Below are 23,366 nucleotides of genomic sequence, written 5' to 3'. Positions count from 1 at the left end.
GGGAAGAAAAAAGTTTGGAGAAGAAAGGGAACGGCACATGATCCAAGGCACACTACATCCTCTGTAAAACATGGTGGAGGCAACGTGATGGCATGGGCATGCATGGCTTTCAATGGCACTGGGTCACTTGTGTTTATTGATGACATAACAGCAGACAAGAGTAGCCGGATGAATTCTGAAGTGTACCGGGATATACTTTCAGCCCAGATTCAGCCAAATGCCGCAAAGTTGATCGGATGGCGCTTCATAGTACAGATAGACAATGACTCCAAGCATACAGCCAAAGCTACCCAGGAGTTCATGAGTGCAAAAAAGTGGAACATTCTGCAATGGCCAAGTCAATCACCAGATCTTAACCCAATTGAGCATGCATTTCACTTGCTCAAATCCAGACTTAAGACGGAAAGACCCACAAACAAGCAAGACCTGAAGGCTGCGGCTGTAAAGGCCTGGCAAAGCATTAAGAAGGAGGAAACCCAGCGTTTGGTGATGTCCATGGGTTCCAGACTTAAGGCAGTGATTGCCTCCAAAGGATTCGCAACAAAATATTGAAAATAAAAATATTTTGTTTGGGTTTGGTTTATTTGTCCAATTACTTTTGATCTCCTAAAATGTGGAGTGTTTGTAAAGAAATGTGTACAATTCCTACAATTTCTATCAGATATTTTTGTTCATACCTTCAAATTAAACGTTACAATCTGCACTTGAATTCTGTTGTAGAGATTTCATTTCAAATCCAATGTGGTGGCATGCAGAGCCCAACTCGCGAAAATTGTGTCACTGTCCAAATATTTCTGGACCTAACTGTATATATGTATATATATATATATATATATATATATATATATATATATATATATAATCTATCTACAGTCATATGAAAAAGTTTGGGCACCCCTGTTAATGTTAACCTTTTTTCTTTATAACAATTTGGTTTTTGCAACAGCTATTTCAGTTTCATATATCTAATAACTGATGGACTGAGTAATATTTCTGGATTGAAATGAGGTTTATTGTACTAACAAAAAATGTGCAATCCGCATTTAAACAAAATTTGACCGGTGCAAAAGTATGGGCACCCTTACCAATATCTTGATTTGAACACTCCTAACTACTTTTTACTGACTTACTAAAGCACTAAATTGGTTTTTTAACCTCATTGAGAGCTTTGAACTTCATAGGCAGGTGTATCCAATCATGAGAAAAGGTATTTAAGGTGGCCACTTGCAAGTTGTTCTCCTATTTGAATCTCCTATGAAGAGTGGCATCATGGGCTCCTCAAAACAACTCTCAAATGATCTGAAAACAAAGATTATTCAACATAGTTGTTCAGGGGAAGGATACAAAAATTTGTCTCAGAGATTTATACTGTCAGTTTCCACTGTGAGGAACATAGTAAGGAAATGGAAGAACACAGGTACAGTTCTTGTTAAGCCCAGAAGTGGCAGGCCAAGAAAAATATCAGAAAGGCAGAGAAGAATGGTGAGAACAGTCAAGGACAATCCACAGACCACCTCCAAAGACCTGCAGCTTCATCTTGCTGCAGATGGTGTCAATGTGCATCGGTCAACAATACAGCGCACGTTGCACAAGGAGAAGCTGTATGAGAGAGTGATGCGAAAGAAGCCGTTTCCGAAAGCACGCCACAAACAGAGTCGCCTGAGGTATGCAAAAGCACATTTGGAGAAGCCAGTTACATTTTGGAAGAAGATCCTGTGGACTGATTAAAACAAAGATTGAGTTGTTTGGTCATACAAAAAGGCATTATGCATGGAGGCAAAAAAACACGGCATTCCAAGAAAAGCACTTGCTACCCACAGTAAAATTTGGTAGAGGTTCCATCATGCTTTGGGGCTGTGTGGCCAATGCCGGCACCGGGAATCTTGTTAAAGTTGAGGGTCGCATGGATTCAACTCAGTATCAGCAGATTCTTGACAATAATGTGCAAGAATCAGTGACAAAGTTGAAGTTACGGAGGGGATGGATATTTCAGCAAGACAATGATCCAAAACACTGCTCCAAATCTACTCAGGCATTCATGCAGAGGAACAATTACAATGTTCTGGAATGGCCATCCCAGTCCCCAGACCTGAATATCATTGAAAATCTGTGGGGTGATTTGAAGCGGGCTGTCCATGCTCGGCGACCATCAAACTTAACTGAACTGGAATTGTTTTGTAAACAAGAATGGTCAAATATACCTTCATCCAGGATTCAGGAACTCATTAAAAGCTACAGGAAGCGACTAGAGGCTGTTATTTTTGCAAAAGGAGGATCTACAAAATATTAATGTCACTTTTATGTTGAGGTGCCCATACTTTTGTACCGGTCAAATTTTGTTTAAATGCCGATTGCACATTTTCTGTTAGTACAATAAACCTCATTTCAATCCAGAAATATTACTCAGTCCATCAGTTATTAGATATATTAAACTGAAATAGTTGTTGCAACAACCCAAATTGTTATAAAGAAAAAAGGTTAATAGGGGTGCCCAAACTTTTTCATATGACTGTGTGTATATATATATGTTTATGTATGTGTATATATATATATATATATATATATATATATATATAAAATAATATAATCTATATATATATATATATATATATATATATATACACAAACACACAGTATATGAAGTTGTTGAGTTTCAGTCTGAAGACCCAAAGCCAGCCTTGACACTTGGATCGTACATGAACTGTGAATACCAGACGTGTGACACTGACCTTTGGGTTGTACATAGGTCTCCACGGCATGAACGGATGGTGAGGAAGGGGGAATGAAGACAACACCTTTGATAAAAAAAAAAAATTGCTCCCTTCATTTGGGTCCTGTTTAGTAATCACTGGGGATTAGTTGTTGGTACCAGGGGAAGTAAAGGGCAGCCAGACATTTTTAATTTATATATATCCAAATGAATGTCTGTTTATGTAATACATGGGCTTCAAACACTCCAAGTTAGCAGGACTCCTTTTTGGCTCAGGTGGCTTTAGGTGTCAATAGCACACAGTACATGTGGACACCCTACATGTGGTGGATAGACAGGGGTTGCTGTAATGACTTGAAATAATTGAACTTTCTAATGGTTATCTTTCAAAAAATACAAAGTATTGTATGTGTTATGTGAGTTTTATGCCAACAGCCTGTCACAGTCACACAAAGGCTAAACATTTCCAATATGTCCATAACATATTTTTTTGCTGATTTTAAGCAGTGATATTTATGAATTACTTTTACAAATCTATGTCAGAGCAGTAATCCATTCATCCCGTGTGGGAGTCTATTCTAGAGATGGTGATGTTACTTTGTGATAGTAGATATTGTCAGAACAGGTTATTCCCACTCTAAATGGGGTGAGGGATAGCAAAAAGACCACTTCCCAATGAATGTAGATAAATGATTGGCAAGATCTGGTAACGTTTCTCATTTGTCAGTCTCGTAGATTAATACATTTGGCAGATTTGGTACATATGATATACAGTAGGTAAGAATTATTAAACTACGGCCTATAGGCTATAAAGTATTCTGTTACTGAATTGCAGAGCCTGTAAATGAATTAGCCTAGTTTTCTGAGTTAGCATCAGTTTTATGTTCAATTCAAACATTTGTGACACATCCGTTTATTTCTTGGACAGTACACTGACCCATAAAGTTTCAATGAGCCATATATACATTACTTTTAAAAACAGGTCCATGTCTCTTGTTGTGAAGAATCAGAGCAGGTCCTATTCTCATCCGCTTGGAAATTAGCCTCGGCCATTAACATTTTTGGAGATCTGTATAAAACGGATGACACACTGAAGACAGACTTTGTAGTTCAGACTTCCATCCAAGTTTCGTCCATTTTTAACTGATTCATTGCTAATAGTCATTAGATAAGAAAGTTCTGACAGTCCAAATGTGTAAGGGAAAAATGGAAGTAACTAGGAGGACACCAGAGGAAAAAAAATGAGTCAATTTCTCTGTGATTGTAACACTCACATGGATCTATGAATGTAGTCTTAGCTATCCTTCCCATGTGCATACAAACGTAGTTTGGACAAGTTTCTGTGTGTTCAGTAGGGAATGGCGAGTCACCTCTGGTGGTGCCTTATCTCCATTAGTAACGAAAAGGAATGAAACAGCCTAATAGGTCTTTTCTTCAAATCTGCTGTAGGGGACACTTTGATGCTCCCGTATACACATTAGATGGACCTTGAACATAGACACTAGTACTCAGGAATAGGTTCTGTCCCATGCAGTATTAGTTTATGGGATGTGCATCTAATATGTTTTGGTTTGTACTTTGATTAGGATTCTATAATAGTCTTTTAATTTTTAGGGTCTATATCTCGTCCATCTCACACATTTCTGGCACTAAATATCAGAATAAGTCAGAAATAGAAGCAGATGTTTGCTCCACTGAGACAGTCACCTATCCCAAGACTAGGCCATCTGATTCCCATGCACATGAATAGAAATTCCAACCACTTCTTCACTATTCTCGAGATAGATGCAGGACCCGCTGGATGCGAATTAAAGTTATGAGCTGTGAATACCCCTTTAAATATCTGTTCATTCAGGAGCATTGGAGACCCCCTTTGGTCCCCTATAATGGATCATACCCCTGTATCGTTCAGGACCATACAGCCAGCTGTAGACAGAATGTGACGTGCGGCTACATCTATATAAACCCACAATGTCGTGCATTACATTACTAAAATAAACCATCATTGCCGAATTATTCTTTATTCTAGCATGTATGTACCAAATGACATAACATAGTTCAGAACTTGAACTCTTCATTCTCAGAAGTTCAGATGAGATGAAGAGATGCAATAATGTTCTTGCTTACTTTTCCTAAATTGCCTACGAGGCATCAGATTGATTGCTGTATTGTTTTCTTTTTTTTTGCACTTTAAATGTAACCCTTAATAGAGCACTAATGAATAGAGACGGCAGTCTTATGTGCGTCGTTATTATGACTTCCCTAGAAACAATGCTCGCAGCCTGAACAAAGTGCCCTCCTTTCAGCTGTAAGCGCTTTTTATTTTTTAAAAGCTGCATTTGTTAAGGATGTGTCACATGGTAGAACTTGGATGCTGTGTTTTTCCATGTAGAAGTGCACAGTCTTCGGGAGAGCGGAATCTCTGCCCTTGTGACTGACTGGGCGAAGTGAAGAAATAACAATTCTCTTCTGTTACATGACGAATGCCCTAGTGTTACCCCTTAACTCTATTATATCACTATGGCAGTGAATCTGGAAAGTCGTGCACTACCTGTAAGCAATGATTCCAATGCTGCGCTCATCACTATTAGTGTAGACGTCTTGTCTCTTTCTTAGAATACAAGCTGGATGTCTCAGTTACTATATAACATGTTTCTTTTGTGATAGTTACATGTTGAAGACACTGGTGAAATGTTACCCAAGTCTCGACGAGCCCTCACTATTCACGAAATCACAGCCCTTGCTCGCTCCTCTCTACACGGTGAGTTTATTGTCTTGCAGGTATATGTATGTGGGGTTTTTATAGTATATTGATGCATTTTGTTCAATGTTTGATTTCTGCTAAGGGCATAACTTAAGACTTACACAACTGGCAAAGTTCCTTAACTGTATGGTCTTACTCCCCCAGTTTCTTTAAGACTTCATTTCTTTGTTTTTTTTTAATTTTGCTATTTTAGTACAATGGAAAAAAAGAGAAAGCTAAATCAAATGTTATTTGTTTGGGCCAATACTAGATTACTTTTGAAGTGGTTATATCATATGTGCCATTGGCTTTGTTTAACTTCACTGGATTGGGACTCACATTGATCAGACATTCTGAGACGAAGAAGTTGGCACACGAAGGCAGAAAAGTCAGTTTATTGACACAATTCCTTAGATCATTATGTTAACTGCAGATGGTGACTAGAAGGGAATGAAAATAGAAAATCAGTGGGGAAAATATGCTAATCCCATCTCATTTTTACCACGCATAAATGTAGACTAGACAGTCTTAAGATGGGCCAAATGTATCATAGTGGGTCATGCTGGATGATCAGTTTCGTAAACCTTTAGACTCTTTACCACCTATTAGTTGGCTTTTTTGGGGCCAAAAATTTGTCTCAAAATGTTGGCACAGTTTTGACTGATGAGGCACAAAAAAGTATCAAAACCAATAATCATTATGGTGCAAGGCATCTACACAAAGGAAACACCTTTAGGGAGATTTATTAAGTTATTTGAGCCAGGATTCCTTTTTTATTTTGAAAGGTATAATAACATTGCGGAAAGATTACAGCAAAGCTGTGACATTCACACTATAGGTAGAACATATTTACATATGCATAAATTATATCTGAGAAAACAGAACGCTTTATATAGAGAGGCAATCGCTAAAATTGGTCAATTGACATTGTGTATGTAACAGAAATACCAAAGTAGTTGACATGGCATGTTTTGCCATCTAGGTCTACCTAGAAAATGAATTTGTGCATCATACATCAAAGATTAACTGCTTTAGTCTAGAAGTAGAGGGCGGCTATTTGAGCATTAAAGGAATTTTCCCCACAAGAAAAGTTAATTTTAATCAATAGATCATGGAATAATAATACATTATACAATTGGATGTGTTTAATAAAGAGGCTCCTGTGCTGAGAGAATCTTATATATGTGTCCCTGCTATGTACTGTGTAATAGCCGTGTCTGACCATAAAGGGACATGGTCTGATCATACCACAGCTCCTGTACTGGAGAGAATGAAAAAGAGTATACAGACATTATAGCACGGGATCATAGCTGATTCTTTCTGTGAGGTAAAATATTTCCCTGCCTGTTTTTAAAAAATGTTTTACCTCAAAGAAAAAAATATTTGTGATTCCGTACTGTTTTTCTTTTACTTACAATATTTTTATTGCGTTTTAACAACAAAACAAAACCTTCCAATTACATACAATAATAACAATAAAGAAATGCTGTAATATCTATATACTTTTTTGCTTCCTCCCCAGCCCAGGAGGTGTGGCATGATTCCCGCACGGTCAGACACAGCCATTACACAGTAAATTGCAGTGACACATTTATCAAATTATCTCAGCACAGGAACATTTTTATTTTTTTAAATCACAGCCAATTGTGGAACTTATTATTCTAAGATCTATTGATTAAAATTAACTTTGCGGGCAAACCCCTTTAAACTATGGGTCCTGAGTTCCGCTAGCTGCATATGACACTTTTTATATTGTAGGGACCCAGTGTTGCATGGAGGGGATCCTTGGAGGTTTCCAGTTAAAATAGACTTTTTGCCACAGAATATTAGCAGTCTGTACAAAATTCTGTCATATTTAGTGGGAATAAGCTCTATTACTATGCCCAGTAGAGTATTTACCAAGAAAATCTATGGGTTTTTTTTTTTTTTTTTATAAAAACATGGATCCCAGACCAAGAAAGTTGAATCACTGGCATTCCCATATCATGAAAAAGCTTTTCCTGACTTTGATTGCACCTGTTATATAAATATATATTATTGCTTGGGTGTTTTTGCATTAGTCACAGCCTCACAGAAGTCAAGCACCAGAGTTGTGCTGTAATTTCCACAAAACTGTCTTTTATGACTTGCACCATATTCATGATGTGTTTTTAGACTCTTTATGTACCTTGTCTGTTAAGGAGTTCGACTTAATTAAAATCGGTATGTCTTATCAGAAAAAGGGTTGTGGCATAAAATGTGACACCGTACACAAAAAATAATACTTAAGAATTGTTCCACACATTGCTGTCACAAAGTAAGCCAACTAAAAAGTGGTGTAAGCTTAGACTAGACAGTTAAGTCACCATATTTATAAAACTTCATAAACCACTATGATAAATGTGATGCATTTTAAGATTATCTAATCTGAGTTTACATTGTCCCAGAATTGGGTCCCCTTCACACGTTCGTTTAAAAAACGCATGTGTGACACGTTGCTTTTTGACCATCCATGTGTCATCCATGTGCCGATCGTGTGACATCCATGTGACACCTACAGGAAAAAAACGCATTGACACTGAAATGAATGGTATTTAAAGTGAACCAATCGCCAGGATTTTCCTATATAACCTAAAGCCAGTGCTATGCTGGCATTATCAGGCTGATTCTATACATACCTTTAGTGGTCAGTTTAGATGTATAGGTTTTGAAATACAGGGAAGTAATATTACAGAAATGTACAGCTTTTTGATTGGCAGCAGCTGCCGAATAGCTAATATGTGGGTGGTGGGGTTTTGCAATCTATTTCTGCCCCTTTCTGCCTGCCTGGCCTCTGTAGATGTTAGACTGTATGGGCTGCATCTCGAACTTGCCCCTATCACGTGACAGAAATGACTCATACCTGGAAGAAGCCCATACAGTCTTGGATCTGCAGAGGCCAGGCAGCAGCAAAAACCGACCACATATTAGCTATTCGGCAGCTGCTACCAATCAAAAAGCTGTACATTTCTGTAACTTTACTTTCCTGTAATTCAATACCTATACATCCAATCTGACCACTTCAGGTATGTATAGAATTAGCATGATAGGGCCAGTATAGCACTGGCTTTAGGTTATATAGGAAAATCCTGGTGATTGGTTCCCTTTAACACATTAAAGTGAACCAATCACCAGGATTTTCATATATAACCTAAAGCCAGTGCTATACTGGTACTATCAAGCTGATTCTATACATAATTTCACAGAGAAACAGATCAAAATCTGGAGTAATCAAAAAACAAAAAATCACAGAAAAATACTCCTAAAATATTACATTTATTGATAAACAACAAATTTAAAAACATGAAAAAGAAGTTATATAAATATACCCTGAAGGTCTCAAACACAGATTAGTTCACAATTTAGTGGACCAGCCGGTGGTATTACCCAGCAAAGAAACGGGGAATAGTTATATCGCTCCACCAGTCTTGACTAGTTTATCAATAAAGGTAATATTTTAGGAGTATTTTTCTGTGATTTTCTGATTCTATACATACCTTTAATGGTCAGTTCGGATGTATAGGTTTTGAAATCCAAGAAAGTAAAATTTATAAAATCATCAGCTTCTTGAGTGACAGCAGCTGAGGATCAGATAATATCTGGGGGGAGGAGTATTCATAGTTATCCCCTCCCCCTGTTAGAAATAGCATAAAAGGCCGCTTTACACGCAACAACATCGCTAACGAGAAAGCACCCTTAAGTATTATACAATCAATTTAATTTTTCACTTGCAGGACCTGTGCTGAGATCATAACAATGTGACCAGAAGGGACGGGGCCTTAACCAACAGAAAAATGTTGCTTTGTTGGCAAAAGCTGATGATTTTATAAATTTTACTTTCTTGGATATCAAAACCTATACATCCAGAGGGCGTGGCCTGCTTGCTAATGGCACCGGTCACCTAGCTGCTGAGCTCCAGCCACCTCGACTCCTAACCGGATCACTGCGGCTCACCAGTGGCACCAATCTCTCTGCACACGGGGGGAAAGTGCTGCGGAGGTACCCAGGAACGTGGCATGCCAAGGGGAAAGTCCCAGAAGAAGCCGTCCCCGGCGAAAGTTACAGACTTCTTCTCCAGCACGGGACGAGGGAAAATGGCAGCAGCATCCTCCTCCACAGCTTCCTCACGCTCATCCAGGAGGGGATCCACAGCAGGCCCAGACTTGGACACAGACGCTGCAGATATACCGCTTACCAAAGGTACCATGCAGAAACTGCTCAGTGCCCTCCGCTCATCACTGCAGCAGGATTGGAAAGATATGGTGGCTGAGCTGAGGGGAGATATCACTGCCATAGGCAGTCGCACAGCGCACATTGAAACTAAAATGCAGGAGCTGACAAAGTCACACAATAGCCTCATTGATGCCAATGCAGCACTGGAGGAACAAGTGCAAAAGCTCCATACCAAGGTCTTGGATTTAGAGGACAGGTCCCGCAGAAACAACATAAGGCTATGTGCGCACGTTGCGTACAAGCCCTGCAGAAATTTCTGCAGCGATCTGAAGAGCACATGTGCGCTTTAGATCGCTGCAGAAATGTCCGTAGTGAGCGCCGATTCCATGCGCTCTGCCTGCAGCTCCTGCCATAGACAGAGCAGGAGCTGCCGGCAAAGCGCAGGAAAGAAGTGACATGTCACTTCTTTTTGCGCAGCGCTTCGGCAGTAGCCGAAGCGCTGCGCTCTTAAACGCCACGTGCGCACGGCCCCTGCACAGTCTCCATAGACTGTGCAGGGGACGCAGGACGCATGCAGTTACGCTGCGCTACAAAGCGCAGCGTAACTGCATGTTTTTACGCGACGTGCGCACATAGCCTAGGAATCAGAGGAATTCCAGAGGCCATACCAGACAAGGGGCTGCAGAGCTTTCTAGGCTCCTTGCTGCAGGAGCTGCTCCCAGACCTGTCTGCAACTGATTTCCTGGTGGACAGAATACACAGAGTCCCTAAGCCTAAATCCCTCAGTGCTGATGCCCCCCGGGACACTTTGGCTCGCCTGCACTTTTACAAGACCAAAGAAGCCCTGCTGCAAGCCCTGAGAAGGAGGCCGCCTCTGTCTGAGCAATTCCGGCACCTGTCCATTTTTCCGGATCTGTCTGCAGGAACCCTGGCAAAAAGGAGGGAATTTGCCCCTTATACCAAAATTCTCAGGGATGAAGCTATATCCTATAGATGGGGTTTCCCTGTAAAGATCCTGCTTTTCCGTGCAGGAAACACCCACGTCTGCCATTCCCCACAACAGTTGGCAAAGCTCCTATCCTCATGGAACATGGCAAATCTCCCGGCCAGATCTCCAAGAGCCACAGGATCATCCCAAAGGGATAAAGTGAATGAAGATTGGTCCGTCGCGTGAGTTATGTGATATGTCTGAGTCGCGGCTGAGACTTAGTTGCTACTTTTAAGGTCCGCTGGTTCTGTTCAACCAGGACCCTGAGCCCCCATGGCGGTACATTTCCACCATACCGCAGGCCCCCTTTTTGGGCTTTTTTCTATGTGGACTGATGCTCCCTACATCAGTAATGTTAGTGATGTTAATGTTGTCAGTGTTACCTCTTTCCTGCCTAACCTTCCTTTCTCCCCCCGCAGCTCTAGGCAAGGGATTTTTTTTCATGTACAATGGTACTGAACTGTATGTCTATAAATGTTAGGGGCCTGAACTCGCCGGCCAAGAGATCCATGTTTTGGCGGGAAGTGGTTAAATCCAAATGTGACGTGATTTGTGGTCAAGAGTCTCATCTCCTCCAGGGGGACTCGCACAGGTTAAATAATGCTAAATTTCCTTTCATACTGCTGGCTTGTGGGAAAAAAAAAAAGGCTGGAGTATTCATTTGTGTAAAAAATACTGTTGCGTTCACACTACATTCCCAACATTTAGACCCTGAAGGTAGATACGCCATTATTAATTGCTCCATAAATGGCTCTAAGTATACTATTGCAACCCTTTACGCCCCCAACTCTGGTCAGATCAGCTTTCTGCGGAGGTTTCTTTCCAAGCTTTCATCCGTTACAGAGGGTAAGCAAATAATCTGCGGGGATTTTAACATGTTAATGTCCAGCACTCTGGATTGCTCCAATACTGCTGTAAAGAGGAAGGAAATGAGCACAATAATTTCAGAAAGGCATCTCCATGATATATGGAGATACCAACATGCAAATGAGAGGGACTACACATTCTTCTCACCTCGGTTCACCTCATACAGCAGATTGGACTACTTTCTGATTGAAAGCTCACTTATTTTGGACTGCTCAGATTCAAAAATTGGACTTATAGCTTGGTCGGACCATGCCCCCATATACCTGACAGTCCAGGAGCAAAGCCGCACGCCCGTTTTTACCCGGTGGCGCATGAATGACTCCCTCCTGGCCTGTAGACAACTCTCTGAGGAGTTGCAGGCCGACCTCGCAGAGTTTTTTAAATTTAATGACAACAAGGAGGTGACAGAGGAAACGCTATGGTCTGCACACAAGGCCTTTATTAGGGGGTCATTCATCAAAATTGCCACTAGGGAGAAAAGGAGGCGTCAGGCAACTTCCAAAGCTCTACTGTCCCACATAGCGCTTTTAGAAGCCCACAATAAATCTGCCCCAAACATGTCAACATCTGACGAACTCAGGAAACTAAGAACACAGCTCCGCCAATTGCTGATGGTAGACTATGAGAAAAATTTAAGATCCCTCAAACAGCGGTACTATATGATGGGTGACAGGGCGGGTGCCTTACTAGCCAGGAGGGTTAAAAAACGAGAAATGCAAAACAAAATTGAATACCTCGTGACGGGTTCTAATGCCACAATACGCAACCCAACGGAAATAGCCAATGCATTCGCTGATTTTTATCAGTCTCTCTACAACCTTAAAAATGACCCCACTGCCCCAAAGCCTACCCAATCGGCAATTAATTCCTTCTTAAACAATATTAATCTTCCTCGGTTATCTACAGTACATCTAGAGCAACTAAATTCCCCTTTCTCCCTGGAAGAGGTTCGCCAGGCGGTGATCACAGCCAAAAGAAATTCAGCTCCAGGCCCAGACGGCCTCACTAACTCCTATTATAGGCAATTCACTGAAACCCTGTCTCCTTTCCTCCTGAGACTTTTCTCCTCTTGGCGAGCCACAGCAGATATTTCACCAAATAATCTAGAGGCCATTATAACTACCCTGCCAAAGCCAGGAAAACCCCCTACATCACCAGGAAACTTCAGGCCAATATCCCTCCTAAACTGCGACTTAAAATTGTACGCCAAAATAATCTCAGCTAGAATACATAAAATCCTTCCATCACTGATTTCCCCGGATCAAGTGGGGTTTGTGGCGGGGAGGCAGGCGAAAGATGGGACGAGACGTATGCTGGACCTGATTGCGGTGGCTGAGGGGAGGAAAATCCCCAGTGTATTCCTGTCCTTGGACGCAGAGAAGGCGTTTGACAGGGTGCACTGGGGATATCTGAAATCTGTACTGGCCAAGTTTGGATTTGAAGGCCCCATACTTACCGCCATAATGGCACTATACTCTAACCCTAACGCCAAAGTTCTGGCATCCGGATTTATATCTCGGAGTTTTGAATTATCCAATGGGACACGCCAGGGGTGTCCGCTCTCCCCTATCATCTATGCCCTTGCTATAGAGCCTCTGGCGCAGACTATCCGTGAATGCCCTCGGATCTCGGGGATTCGAGTGGGGAGTACAAACCATGTGATCAGTCTATATGCGGATGATGTGATTTTATCCTGCACTAATGTAGAGGTGTCCCTAAAACACGTAATGGAGATCCTGTCCTCCTTCGCTCAAGTCTCGTATTACAAGCTTAATATTACCAAGTCCTTAATTTTTCCGCTCTTCCTGCCCGCCTCAACTAGAGCCACTCTTTCTCATCTTTACCCTTTCAAATGGGAAGACGAGGGTATCCCCTACCTGGGTATTATACTGGCCCCGCTACACTCCGTGATCCGGAAAAATCTGCTGACCCTGCACACCTCACTGGATAGAGAACTTACTCGCTTTTCTCTTCTCCCGCTCTCTTGGGTGGCGAGAATGCAGACCTTTAAAATGATCTGCCTCCCAAAAATTATCTACTTACTTCGGTGCCTGCCCCTAACAATTCCGCAACGGTATCTCACCAAAATTCATTCGCTAATGAGTAAATTTATATGGGCTGGGAAAAAACCTAGAATAGCCCTGAGATGCATGCATGCCCCGTTAAGTGGTGGAGGAATGGGTATTCCTAATATTCTAACATACCACAGAGCCGCTATCCTGGAACCGGCTCGAGATTGGTGGAGGAATGATTCAGACTTAAGATGGTTACAGATTGAGTACACCTGGGCACAGGTCCACTCCCCTAAACAATTCATAGACTCCCTGCTCCTAACCCCTTCGCCCCCCGGCGATCTTCTACCCACCACAGCAGCTCTAAAGAAAGCTTGGTCCTTGTGGAGCAAGCCAGTGTCACATGCTTTAGGTCCCAGCATTCCCCTTAGATCGCTAGAAGCCTTCATTCCGAACTTGAATCTTGCCGCCTGGACACGTGGAGGTCCAATCACCCTAGCAGATCTCTATAGAGAAGGCGTCCTACTCCCGTACTCAGAAATGTGTGATAAATTTAACCTTCCCCGACACAGTCTATTCCAGTTTTTTCAAATACGTCACTTTCTTCAGTCCGCTCCTCATCTCCCGGCTCCCACGACAGCTGACCACGCCTCAATTAAAAAATTCTTTCAAAATAGCAAAATCAAAGGCCTTTCATATATCCATAATATGCTAAACTCCCCACAACCGGACAAACAATTGCCGTATATGCTCAAATGGGAAAAAGATCTAGCTTCTCCGCTTCCGCCGCAAGAATGGTTCGCGGCCTCAAAATGGATCCACAAGTTCTCTTCTTGTCTCAATCATATAGAGCAATTAAAAAAGGTTCATCTGAGGTGGTACAACTCCCCTACTAAACTGGCTTCTTTTTCCCCACATGTGTCACCACTGTGCTGGAGGGGCTGCAACCACAGGGGCACCTTATGTCATATGTGGTGGTTTTGCCCTAAGTTATCTAACTTCTGGCAGGAGGTGTTCAATCTAATCCATGAGGTTACTAGTCTCCGCCTTTCTCCAAACCCAACCTTAGCGGTGCTACACATTGGCTTAGATGGGATCCCGGATCTTTTAAAAAACATCATTTCTCACATTCTCATAGCTGGCAGGTACTGTGTGGCATACAAGTGGAGGTCGGTGAGCCCCCCTACAAAAAGAGATCTAATTGAGAGGATCAACCTACACTGGCTATACGAAACCAACTTGGCCCCCAACCTAGAGAAGAGAACGGCGAGACTTAAACAATGGCACCCGTGGGCCACTTCCCTTTATGCAACGGCCCTCCCCCAGATACCGACACCTACACCATAAATAAATTGATTATGCCTAAGAATGTCTTGTAGAGCTGCTTCCCCCACCCCCTCTCTTTCCCCCCTCCCTCCCTCCCTGCTCCTATGTTCAGGTTGTTGTTGTAAGGGGTATTTAATGTCCCAGATTGATATTCTGATAATGGCTCGAGGCTATTCCACCTCTTGCTACTCAATGCTCCTGTTCTTGATGTTGTTGTATGAGAAGTTTGTATTTTTCTGAAAACTCAATAAAAACCTTTATGATAAAAAAAAAAAAACCTATACATCCGAGTTGACCACTAAAGGTATCTATAGAATCAGCCTGATCGTGCCAGTATAGCACTGGCTTTAGGTTATATAAGAAAATCCTGGTGATTGGTTCCCTTTAAACGTGCTCAAAGATGGAGCACGGTGGCTCAGTGGTTAGCACTGCAGTCTTGCAGCGCTGGGGTCCTGGGTTTGAATCCCACCAAGGACAACATCTGCAAGGAGTTTGTATGTTCTCCCCGTGTTTGCGTGGGTTTCCTCCGGGTACTCCGGTTTCCTCCCACACTCCAAAAACATACAGATAGGGAATTTAGATTGTGAGCCCCAATGGGGACAGTGTTCGTGATGTATGTAAAGCGCTGCGGAATATGTTAGCGCTATAAAATAAAGATTTTTATTTATTTATATATAATAAATAGATACACTAACCCAGTTAAGTGTAAAGAGATAAAGGACACCCAAAAATATATATATTTAAAAAAAAACAAAAAAACGCTCCCTAACTTTTTTCCCTGGTTCACCAACTTATTATAAAAATAATAAGAAAAAGCCATGCTGGTCTGAAATAGCCCAAGGATGTAGTCCACAAATGGCAACCTGAAAGACATAAAAAGAGAGTTAAAGAAATTAAAGACAAGAGACAGTCCCTTGTTCACCAATTTATTAGAAAACAAACTTTCCAGCTCCGACATAGTCCAGCTGTTCCCACGATGTTCCTCAATTGCGATGATCAAATACTATGAAACCCCGTTCTGAGACTCCCTGAACTTTGATCAGCATCCTTTCCCGACGCACACTGAACTCTGTGTGACCCAGGGACTGTGATGAGTGGTGATGTCACTGCTCATGAGAATCACCATGGATCACACGGACACATGGTCTATGTGAAAACACGGAGGTGTGAAGATCTTCATTGATTGTAATGAGTATGCGTGTGAACATGCCTCCAGTACTGTTGAAAATGGACATGTCACGCAGGCCTTTGACCGTATTTGTAAATTTACATTAATTTAATTCAGTAAATGTCTCCTTCTGTTGAATTTGGTTGGTGAAAAAAACAAACTTCAGGACTTTTTAAATCCAGTCATGTATCTACTAGATTTATTGGGTCTTGTCCAAGACCATGAAAGCCTACGATATTCATAACCTTAAATATAGTGCAAAGTGATCATCATTAATCCCTTCCAAATTTTCTGTTCAAACCATGTAACAGTAGAGGTAGGATTATAGCTGAGGTCAGGATGAATCACTTGTTTCGGCTGAATTAGGCAGGTTACATGGAAGGGCATCCAATTACATAGATGTGAATACACATCAGTATAAATAGCTGTAAACAAACACTGTGATATATACTTACATTATTCCTCTACGATACCTGTGCCCTCTTTCCGAATACCAGGAATCTCACAGGTGGTGAAGGATCATGTGACCAAGCCTACAGCCATGGCTCAGGGACGTGTGGCTCATCTGATCGAGTGGAAGGGCTGGAGCAAACCCAGCGACAATCCTGCTGCTCTGGAGACTCACTTCAACTCTTACTCACATTTAAGTGAGGGAGAACAGGAGGCGAGGTTTGCTGCAGGTGAGAGAGGGATTTTATAGAATGAATGGCTTAATGTATGAAGGACTAGTCCTTACCTGTGCTTTCTTTAATGGCATTCCTTTTCTTTTATTTTTGTGTTGCTTTATTCTGCCCCTACATTTTCTTCCCTTTTGCTGCTTTTATTTCCTTCTTCTTTCTCTACCTCTCAATATCATTTATTTACTGCCTAAATACATTTTTATTACATTTTTGTCCATGCATTTTTCATGCTGCACCTTCATGCTTTGCTTTTGGCTTCCCTTGACATCTGCTATCCTGACACTGTCTTTGTGTATTACATTCCAATGATGTCTATACAGTCCTGTGCTTGTTCTATTTGCTCTTCTGGTTCACATCTGCCTCCACTTTTCCTACACTACACAGGAGTAGCTGAGCAGTTTGCTATAGCTGAAGCTAAACTCCGAGCTTGGTCATCCGTTGACGGTGAAGACTCCACAGATGATTCCTATGATGAGGATCTGCCTCCTTCTATGGAACATTCCCAGCCTGCAGGTCAGTCCAGGCACTTCTGTGTATACATTAAGAATACATGGAGATCCTAATCAAAAATCTTTAGATTTATTTGGTTGAAACAAGCTTTCTAAGAAGTACATCCTAGGACCTAGGTATTGGGTTACTTACTACAAATCTCAATGCCGATAGTCATAACCAGTCATAGATTCTTTTGACCGTTTTTTACTCTGTTAATTAGGGAACGGATTGCTCTCCACACCAAATGACTCGCTGTTATCAAACAATTTGTTACACTTTACTGATTAATTTGGCTCAGATTACGCCATCACAATGTTTTGAGCATGGTAGAGCACTTTGCAATGTTTGATAAGAGTCTGAAACCAACGTGGTAAATTTTACAAGTCAATGCAAAATGTTATTGCATAAACGACAACTTTTTGATATTAGTATAATTCAACAAAACCACCAATCAATAGGTAGCAATAGAGCTAGGGGTCTCCAGCAAAAATAGTATAATAAATTGAAACTGAAATGTTATTAAATATGAAACATAAAACAGTTAATAGTCCTCCCACATATCAATAATATATGGATAACTAAACATCCATCGCACCAGCAAAGTCAAATTAATTGTTAATGACCACCTGGCTGCTACTTACCCTCTTAATTCATATGGCAGGGTGCACTTTATTTTTTACACGCTACTTCTGCATTTTGACATAGTTTATGTTAAATAAATGGTATCGGTGTAACTTGCCATGTGTCGTTGTTCATTTGACATTATAATAAGACCTAAGGAGTAGATGAGTTTTTTTATGTCCTTTTACATAAAGCCATAGGTTTCAAGTAGGGTGTACTTAGTTTTTCTCATGACTCTATATGAAACATCTAAAGCGTATAGCTATCAATCATTAATTAATTAATTGATGCACTTCACAATGTTAGAAGAGTTTGGGACTATAATGTGTCAAATGTCGCACATTATTGTAACATTTTTTCACAAATGGCAACTTTTTATTTATGCTAAGAACAATTACAATATAAATATGGTTGGTCCAGTTTTTTAAGACCTGTCTAGAGTATGCAACTTTAATGTAGAAATAGGACGTATTTCACGCAAAAACATTAAACCATCATCCTTAGTTTTTGCGTAGGTACTAAAAAATGGTATTAAACATTGATAAGTTTGGCATTGGCATTTACTATAAACGTGTTTTAGATATTTTTCATATAAATTACCTTTCAAGAGAATAGGTTAGTGGAAAGGAGTGGGGCTTAAAATACTACTTCGCAGCAGTGTCGGCAATCGCTCACCTAGGGCCACAAGAGGTTGTTCTGTCACGTGAGCCCTGCACTTAATCACCGCCGGCTTCACTGCGCCCACCTTCAGACATACAAGTAATCAACAGGAAGTGAGCCGCCAGCCTCAACTCTTCCTTAGAGTGGCTTTACACGCTACGACATCGCTAAAGCGATCTCGTTGGGGTCACGGAATTTGTGACGCACATCCGGCCACTTTAGCGATGTCGTTGTGTGTGACACCTATGAGCGATTTTGAATCGTCGCAAAAACGTTCAAAATCGCTCATCGGTGACATCCCCCCCTATTCTCGATTATCGTTGCTGCTGCAGTAACGATGTTGTTTGTCGTTCCTGCGGCAGCACACATCGCTGTGTGTGATGCCGCTGGAACGACAAACACCTCCTTACCTGCGTCCACCGGAAAAGGAGGAAGGAAGGAGGTGGGCGGCATGTTCCGGCCGCTCATCTCCTCCCCTTCTTTTCTATTGGGCAGCGGTTCAGTGACGCTGCTGTGACGTTGCTGTGACCTCTAAACGAACCGCCCCCTTAGAAAGGAGGCGGTTCACTGGTCACAGCGACGTCGCAGAGCAGGAATGTGCGTGTGACGCTGCCGTAGCGACAATGTTCGCTACGGCAGCGATCACCACATATCGTGCCACCGACGGGGGCGGGTGCTATCGCACGCGACATCGCTAGCCGATGCTAGCGATGTTGCAGCGTGTAAAGCCCGCCTTAGTCTTGATTACTTATTCATCTGAAGGTGGCAACAGTGAAGCCAGCAGTGATTGGGCTTAGAGCGTTGATGTAACAAACTCACAAGAGCCCCGAGAAAGTGATTGCTGACACTACAAATGCATCGAAACGGGAAGTGAGTAAGTTTTTTTGTTTTAACAGGCAATCGTGGGGAATGAGAAGGGTTGTCCAAGTAGTGGACAAGCCCTTTTAAAGTAGTAATATCATTTAATATAAAAGATTATCCATTGTAAGGTAATAGATTCTCAAATTTTGCTATTCTTCTACAGAAAAGAAACACAATATTTTTGTGAGGAGTAATGAAAAATAATTTTACCCTTTTAAGGGGAATCTTTCACCTGGCCACGGCACTTTGACGAAGACCACCAACAGAAGTCATTTAAGGGTGTGCATCTGTACCCACTGACTGGGGGCACTACTGTAACTCTTACATCAGGATTTTTTCTCTTCAAAAGTGATATGAATGACCACGATGTCTGTCCTGACCAAGAGTTAGGACTAAGGCTAGGACAACTCATAAAGTCCAATGGCTTCCAGTACCATCTATACGCTGATGACACGGAGCTCTACCTTTCTGGCCCAGATGTCACCGCCCTGCTGGCCAGAATCCCAGAATGTTTATCAGCATATCCTCCTTCTTTTCCTCTTGCTTCCTAAACCTCAATGTGGACAAAATTAAACTAATCATCTTTTCCATGTCTCACTAATCTCTCTTACCAGATCACCCGATCTATCTACTACAATAAATGACACCACACTCTTCCCAGTATCTGAAGTCCACTGCCTCGGAGTAATCCTTGCCTTGTCCTTCACACCGCACATCCAATCTTTTTCCACCTGCTGCCATCTCCAACTCAAAAGTATTTCCAGAATCCATCCTTTCCTCAACTCCCAATCTATGTAAATGCTAGTGCATGCCCTCATCATCTCTCGTCTTGATTACTGCAACATCCTCCTCTGTGGCCTTCCTGCTAACACTCTTGCATCTCTCCAATTCATTCTTCATTCTGCTGCCTGACTAATCCACCTCTCTTCTTGCTACTGCAAAGCTTTTCCCCTACGCAAATCCCTTCATTCGCTCCCAATCCCCCAGTGTATCCAATTCAAATTTCTAACACTGACCTACTAAACTGTCCATAATACTCCAACACGTAATCTCCTGTCCTTCCAAGACCTCCTTCTCTTTTCCACACTTATCTGTTCCTCATCCAACTGCCTCAAAAACGTCTCCCGAGTATCCCCCGTCCCCTGAAACTCTGTGCCTCAACACGTCAGATTATCTGCTACACTCACAAGCTTCAAACGGAACTTGAAAACCCATCTCCTAAAAAATGCCTCTGTACCAGTCTGTTTACTGTATGTTATATCTGTATGTAGATATAACATACATAGGGGTTTGTATGTAACCCCTTCTGATGTACAGCACCATGGAATCAATGGTGCTCCAAAAATAAATAATAATTATAACAACCACCCTGCTTCCACTGCTTATATGCAGCTTTCTGTGTACAATGTGCATAGGCAGAATACTGCCAATCAGCAGTGGGGGCAGGATTATATAGAGCTTATAAATTTAGAGGACTGCCGGCAGCAGATATACTAGTCCTCTAGCTATAATCTCCTGCAGATAAAACATTGATTTTATCAAAACGACACCAAAAAGCCCAGTAAGTGACACATCGCTGGAATTAGGATCTCTGCCCCTATACCGTACTGCTCTCAGGTTAGGTGGCAAAAACCTGGTGACAGATTCCCTTTAAAAGGGTAAAAAAGATTTCCATTACAACTCATAAGTATGTTGCATTTCCAATGAAGAAAGATGTCCAGTTGTCAGATAATTTGTAATATTTATACATTAGTGAATGTAATTTTTTTCTTTTCTACCCGTGTAGATTTTCTGAGCCCAGTGCAGAAGGATTTGGTGTCTTCTCGTGTATGCTGCTGTGATAGTGACTCCTCGCGCACCCTGTCTCCTCAAACACTTTGTTCCAGTCTCTGCAGCTTAGATGAGGAACAGCTGCTTTTGGGGTCTCCAGCTCAGATGGTTGACGAGTCTTTACTCATAAAACCACAATCAGATCTAGGTGGATATGATCGTCTCCAAGAACTGGAATGTGAGGACTCTTCATATTCCATGTCCTTCTCTGAGTCCTGTTTAAGTCCAAGTGAAGATGAGCTTATTTCTTTCCCCACATTGAGTGGAGGGTCTGGTGTGCTTGCTTTGCGTAGGAAGGGCTCTGATGTGGTGTCTTCTGGTGTGGTATCACTAGATGAAGATGAAGAGGACCAACCCTGACTTAAAATGAAACTGCCACTGCCACTCTCTCACTTTACCAGTCTCTCCGCTTTTTTCTGAATTACGGTATAACTTGATTTCAGAGAATCATGGACTAACGAAAGGGCATTACTCATCAAACCATTACATCATCTTTCCATATGCTTAATTCAATAACTTGGTTTATTATTTCCAGACATGTTGATTACTCTTTTTTTGGTGATTTTTTTTCCACTTTTTTTTGAGTAGTTTTCTTTTTTCTGTTATTTTATTTACATACACACAATTAATTGCCTGTTTGGTCTGTTTTGCATGAATCTTGCCCTTGGGCACCGTGCTGATTCAGTGGAGGGCCTTAAATCTGTTGTCTGCATGTCTTGCACCCCATTTTATGCCACCTCCAATTGATGCCACCTCCAGCCTGATTTTGTGTTGGTGGTGGATCCTGGGTTAGGAACAGTGGCAGCACGGCATGTCCCTTTCATCTCCTGGATCTGCTCGCAAATCAGTGGTTCCCTCTGCACCACAGAATCCAGGCACCAAATTGTGAGGAACATGGGGTATGTTATGGATTCTGTGACATTAGTGCAGCCTCAGGACTGTACAAGGACTTGTGGAGCTCCGGTGACACTATGGGGACCCTCCTCCCTGTGGGCTCTGTGGGCGCATGCTTTGTGCAGGGGAGACCCTTCTTTTCTAGCATTTTGTACGTGTCTGTTTGCTGCTCTTGGAAGGTCTTGTGCGGTAACATCAAAAGTTTGTAACTCATTTTCCTGCGTCTATGAAAATATATGACCGGCTGTGTATATATAAATATATATAAAAACCAAACAATGGCAATTGTTTGTCTTTTTTTGCTTATTATTAATTCTATGAAAATAATATGAAGTTATGTTTTCACAGATCTGTATAATAATGTTTGGTTCTCTAAATATAGAGTTATAAAGTATCATATAATAAGCATAATACATATAATACAGGGGCGGGCTGCGGCGGGGGGCAGAGGGGCACATGCATAACCGGCCCATGCTGACCCTATTTCAGCTGGGTGTGTCCTCAGAAGTACATTTAGCTGTAATGTATTGTGGTGGAGAGACCTGCCGACTCTCTGCATTACAATACACACTACCGGTCAATCGGAGGTTGGCAGCTGACAACAGCTTTCCTTTCACAAGTGGCACATAGCAGTGATGTCATGTGCTGGTTATCACATGCGGTGTAAGGCAGTGATGTCGTCCTACATATGGCAGGCACGACAAAATAGGTGGCTTTTGTGCCACCTATTGAAGAGGATTCTGTACCTTGTAGGAGCAGAGGAAGGTTAAAAAGAATTGTTTATTTATATAATTTTTAAATTGTTGGAAAAGAATGGCTAGCATTATTCCTGGAAAACGTCTAGGATAGGGACATTTATACCAGGAAAGGGCCCAGGATGGGTGACTTTATACAAGGAAGGGGAAAATGATCTGGGACCTTATACCAAAAAGGGGCCTAGGATGGGGGACATTATACCAGGATAGGGGACATTATTGCAGAAAGGTGCACAGAATAGAGGACTTTATTGCAGGAGGGGGCCCATGATGGAGGACATTATACCAGTATGGGGGACATTATTGCAGAAAGGGGCACAGAATGGGGGACTTTATTGCAGAAAGGGGCCCATGGTGGAGGACATTATACCAGGATGGGGGATATTATTGCAGAAAGGGGCTAAGGATGGAAGACTTTTTTGCTGGAAATGTGGGACATTATACCAGGAAAGGGTCCAGTATGGTGGACATTATTACTGGAAGAGGCCCAAAATGATGAACATTATACCAGGAAGGGACTAAGGATAGGGGGCATTATACTAGGAAGGGGCCTAGAACAGGGGAGATT

At 41.8% G+C, this 23,366-nt stretch overlaps 1 protein-coding gene across 3 annotated transcripts in view; it reads left to right on the top strand.

Annotated features, from left to right (window-relative positions):
- The window catches only part of FAM131A (family with sequence similarity 131 member A), a 94,735-nt gene extending 72,413 nt beyond the window's left edge, over positions 1-22,322 (top strand). For 2 of the 3 annotated variants that reach the window (XM_075338472.1, XM_075338473.1), the window contains 4 exons: positions 5,378-5,471; positions 16,503-16,685; positions 17,070-17,198; positions 21,106-22,322. In XM_075338472.1, the coding sequence (XP_075194587.1) occupies positions 5,378-5,471; positions 16,503-16,685; positions 17,070-17,198; positions 21,106-21,509 (810 nt within the window). In that variant the 3' untranslated portion in view covers positions 21,510-22,322. Of the gene's footprint in view, positions 1-5,151; positions 5,264-5,377; positions 5,472-16,502; positions 16,686-17,069; positions 17,199-21,105 lie in introns of those variants that run through there. The other variant, XM_075338474.1, reaches the window with a different exon arrangement.
- Positions 22,323-23,366: the final 1,044 nt, after the last annotated feature.

The sequence above is a fragment of the Anomaloglossus baeobatrachus genome, chromosome 3, assembly GCF_048569485.1.
Source record: "Anomaloglossus baeobatrachus isolate aAnoBae1 chromosome 3, aAnoBae1.hap1, whole genome shotgun sequence".
In the NCBI taxonomy this organism is placed as follows: domain Eukaryota; kingdom Metazoa; phylum Chordata; class Amphibia; order Anura; family Aromobatidae; genus Anomaloglossus; species Anomaloglossus baeobatrachus.
This window is presented reverse-complemented; position numbering and strand designations above follow the sequence as displayed.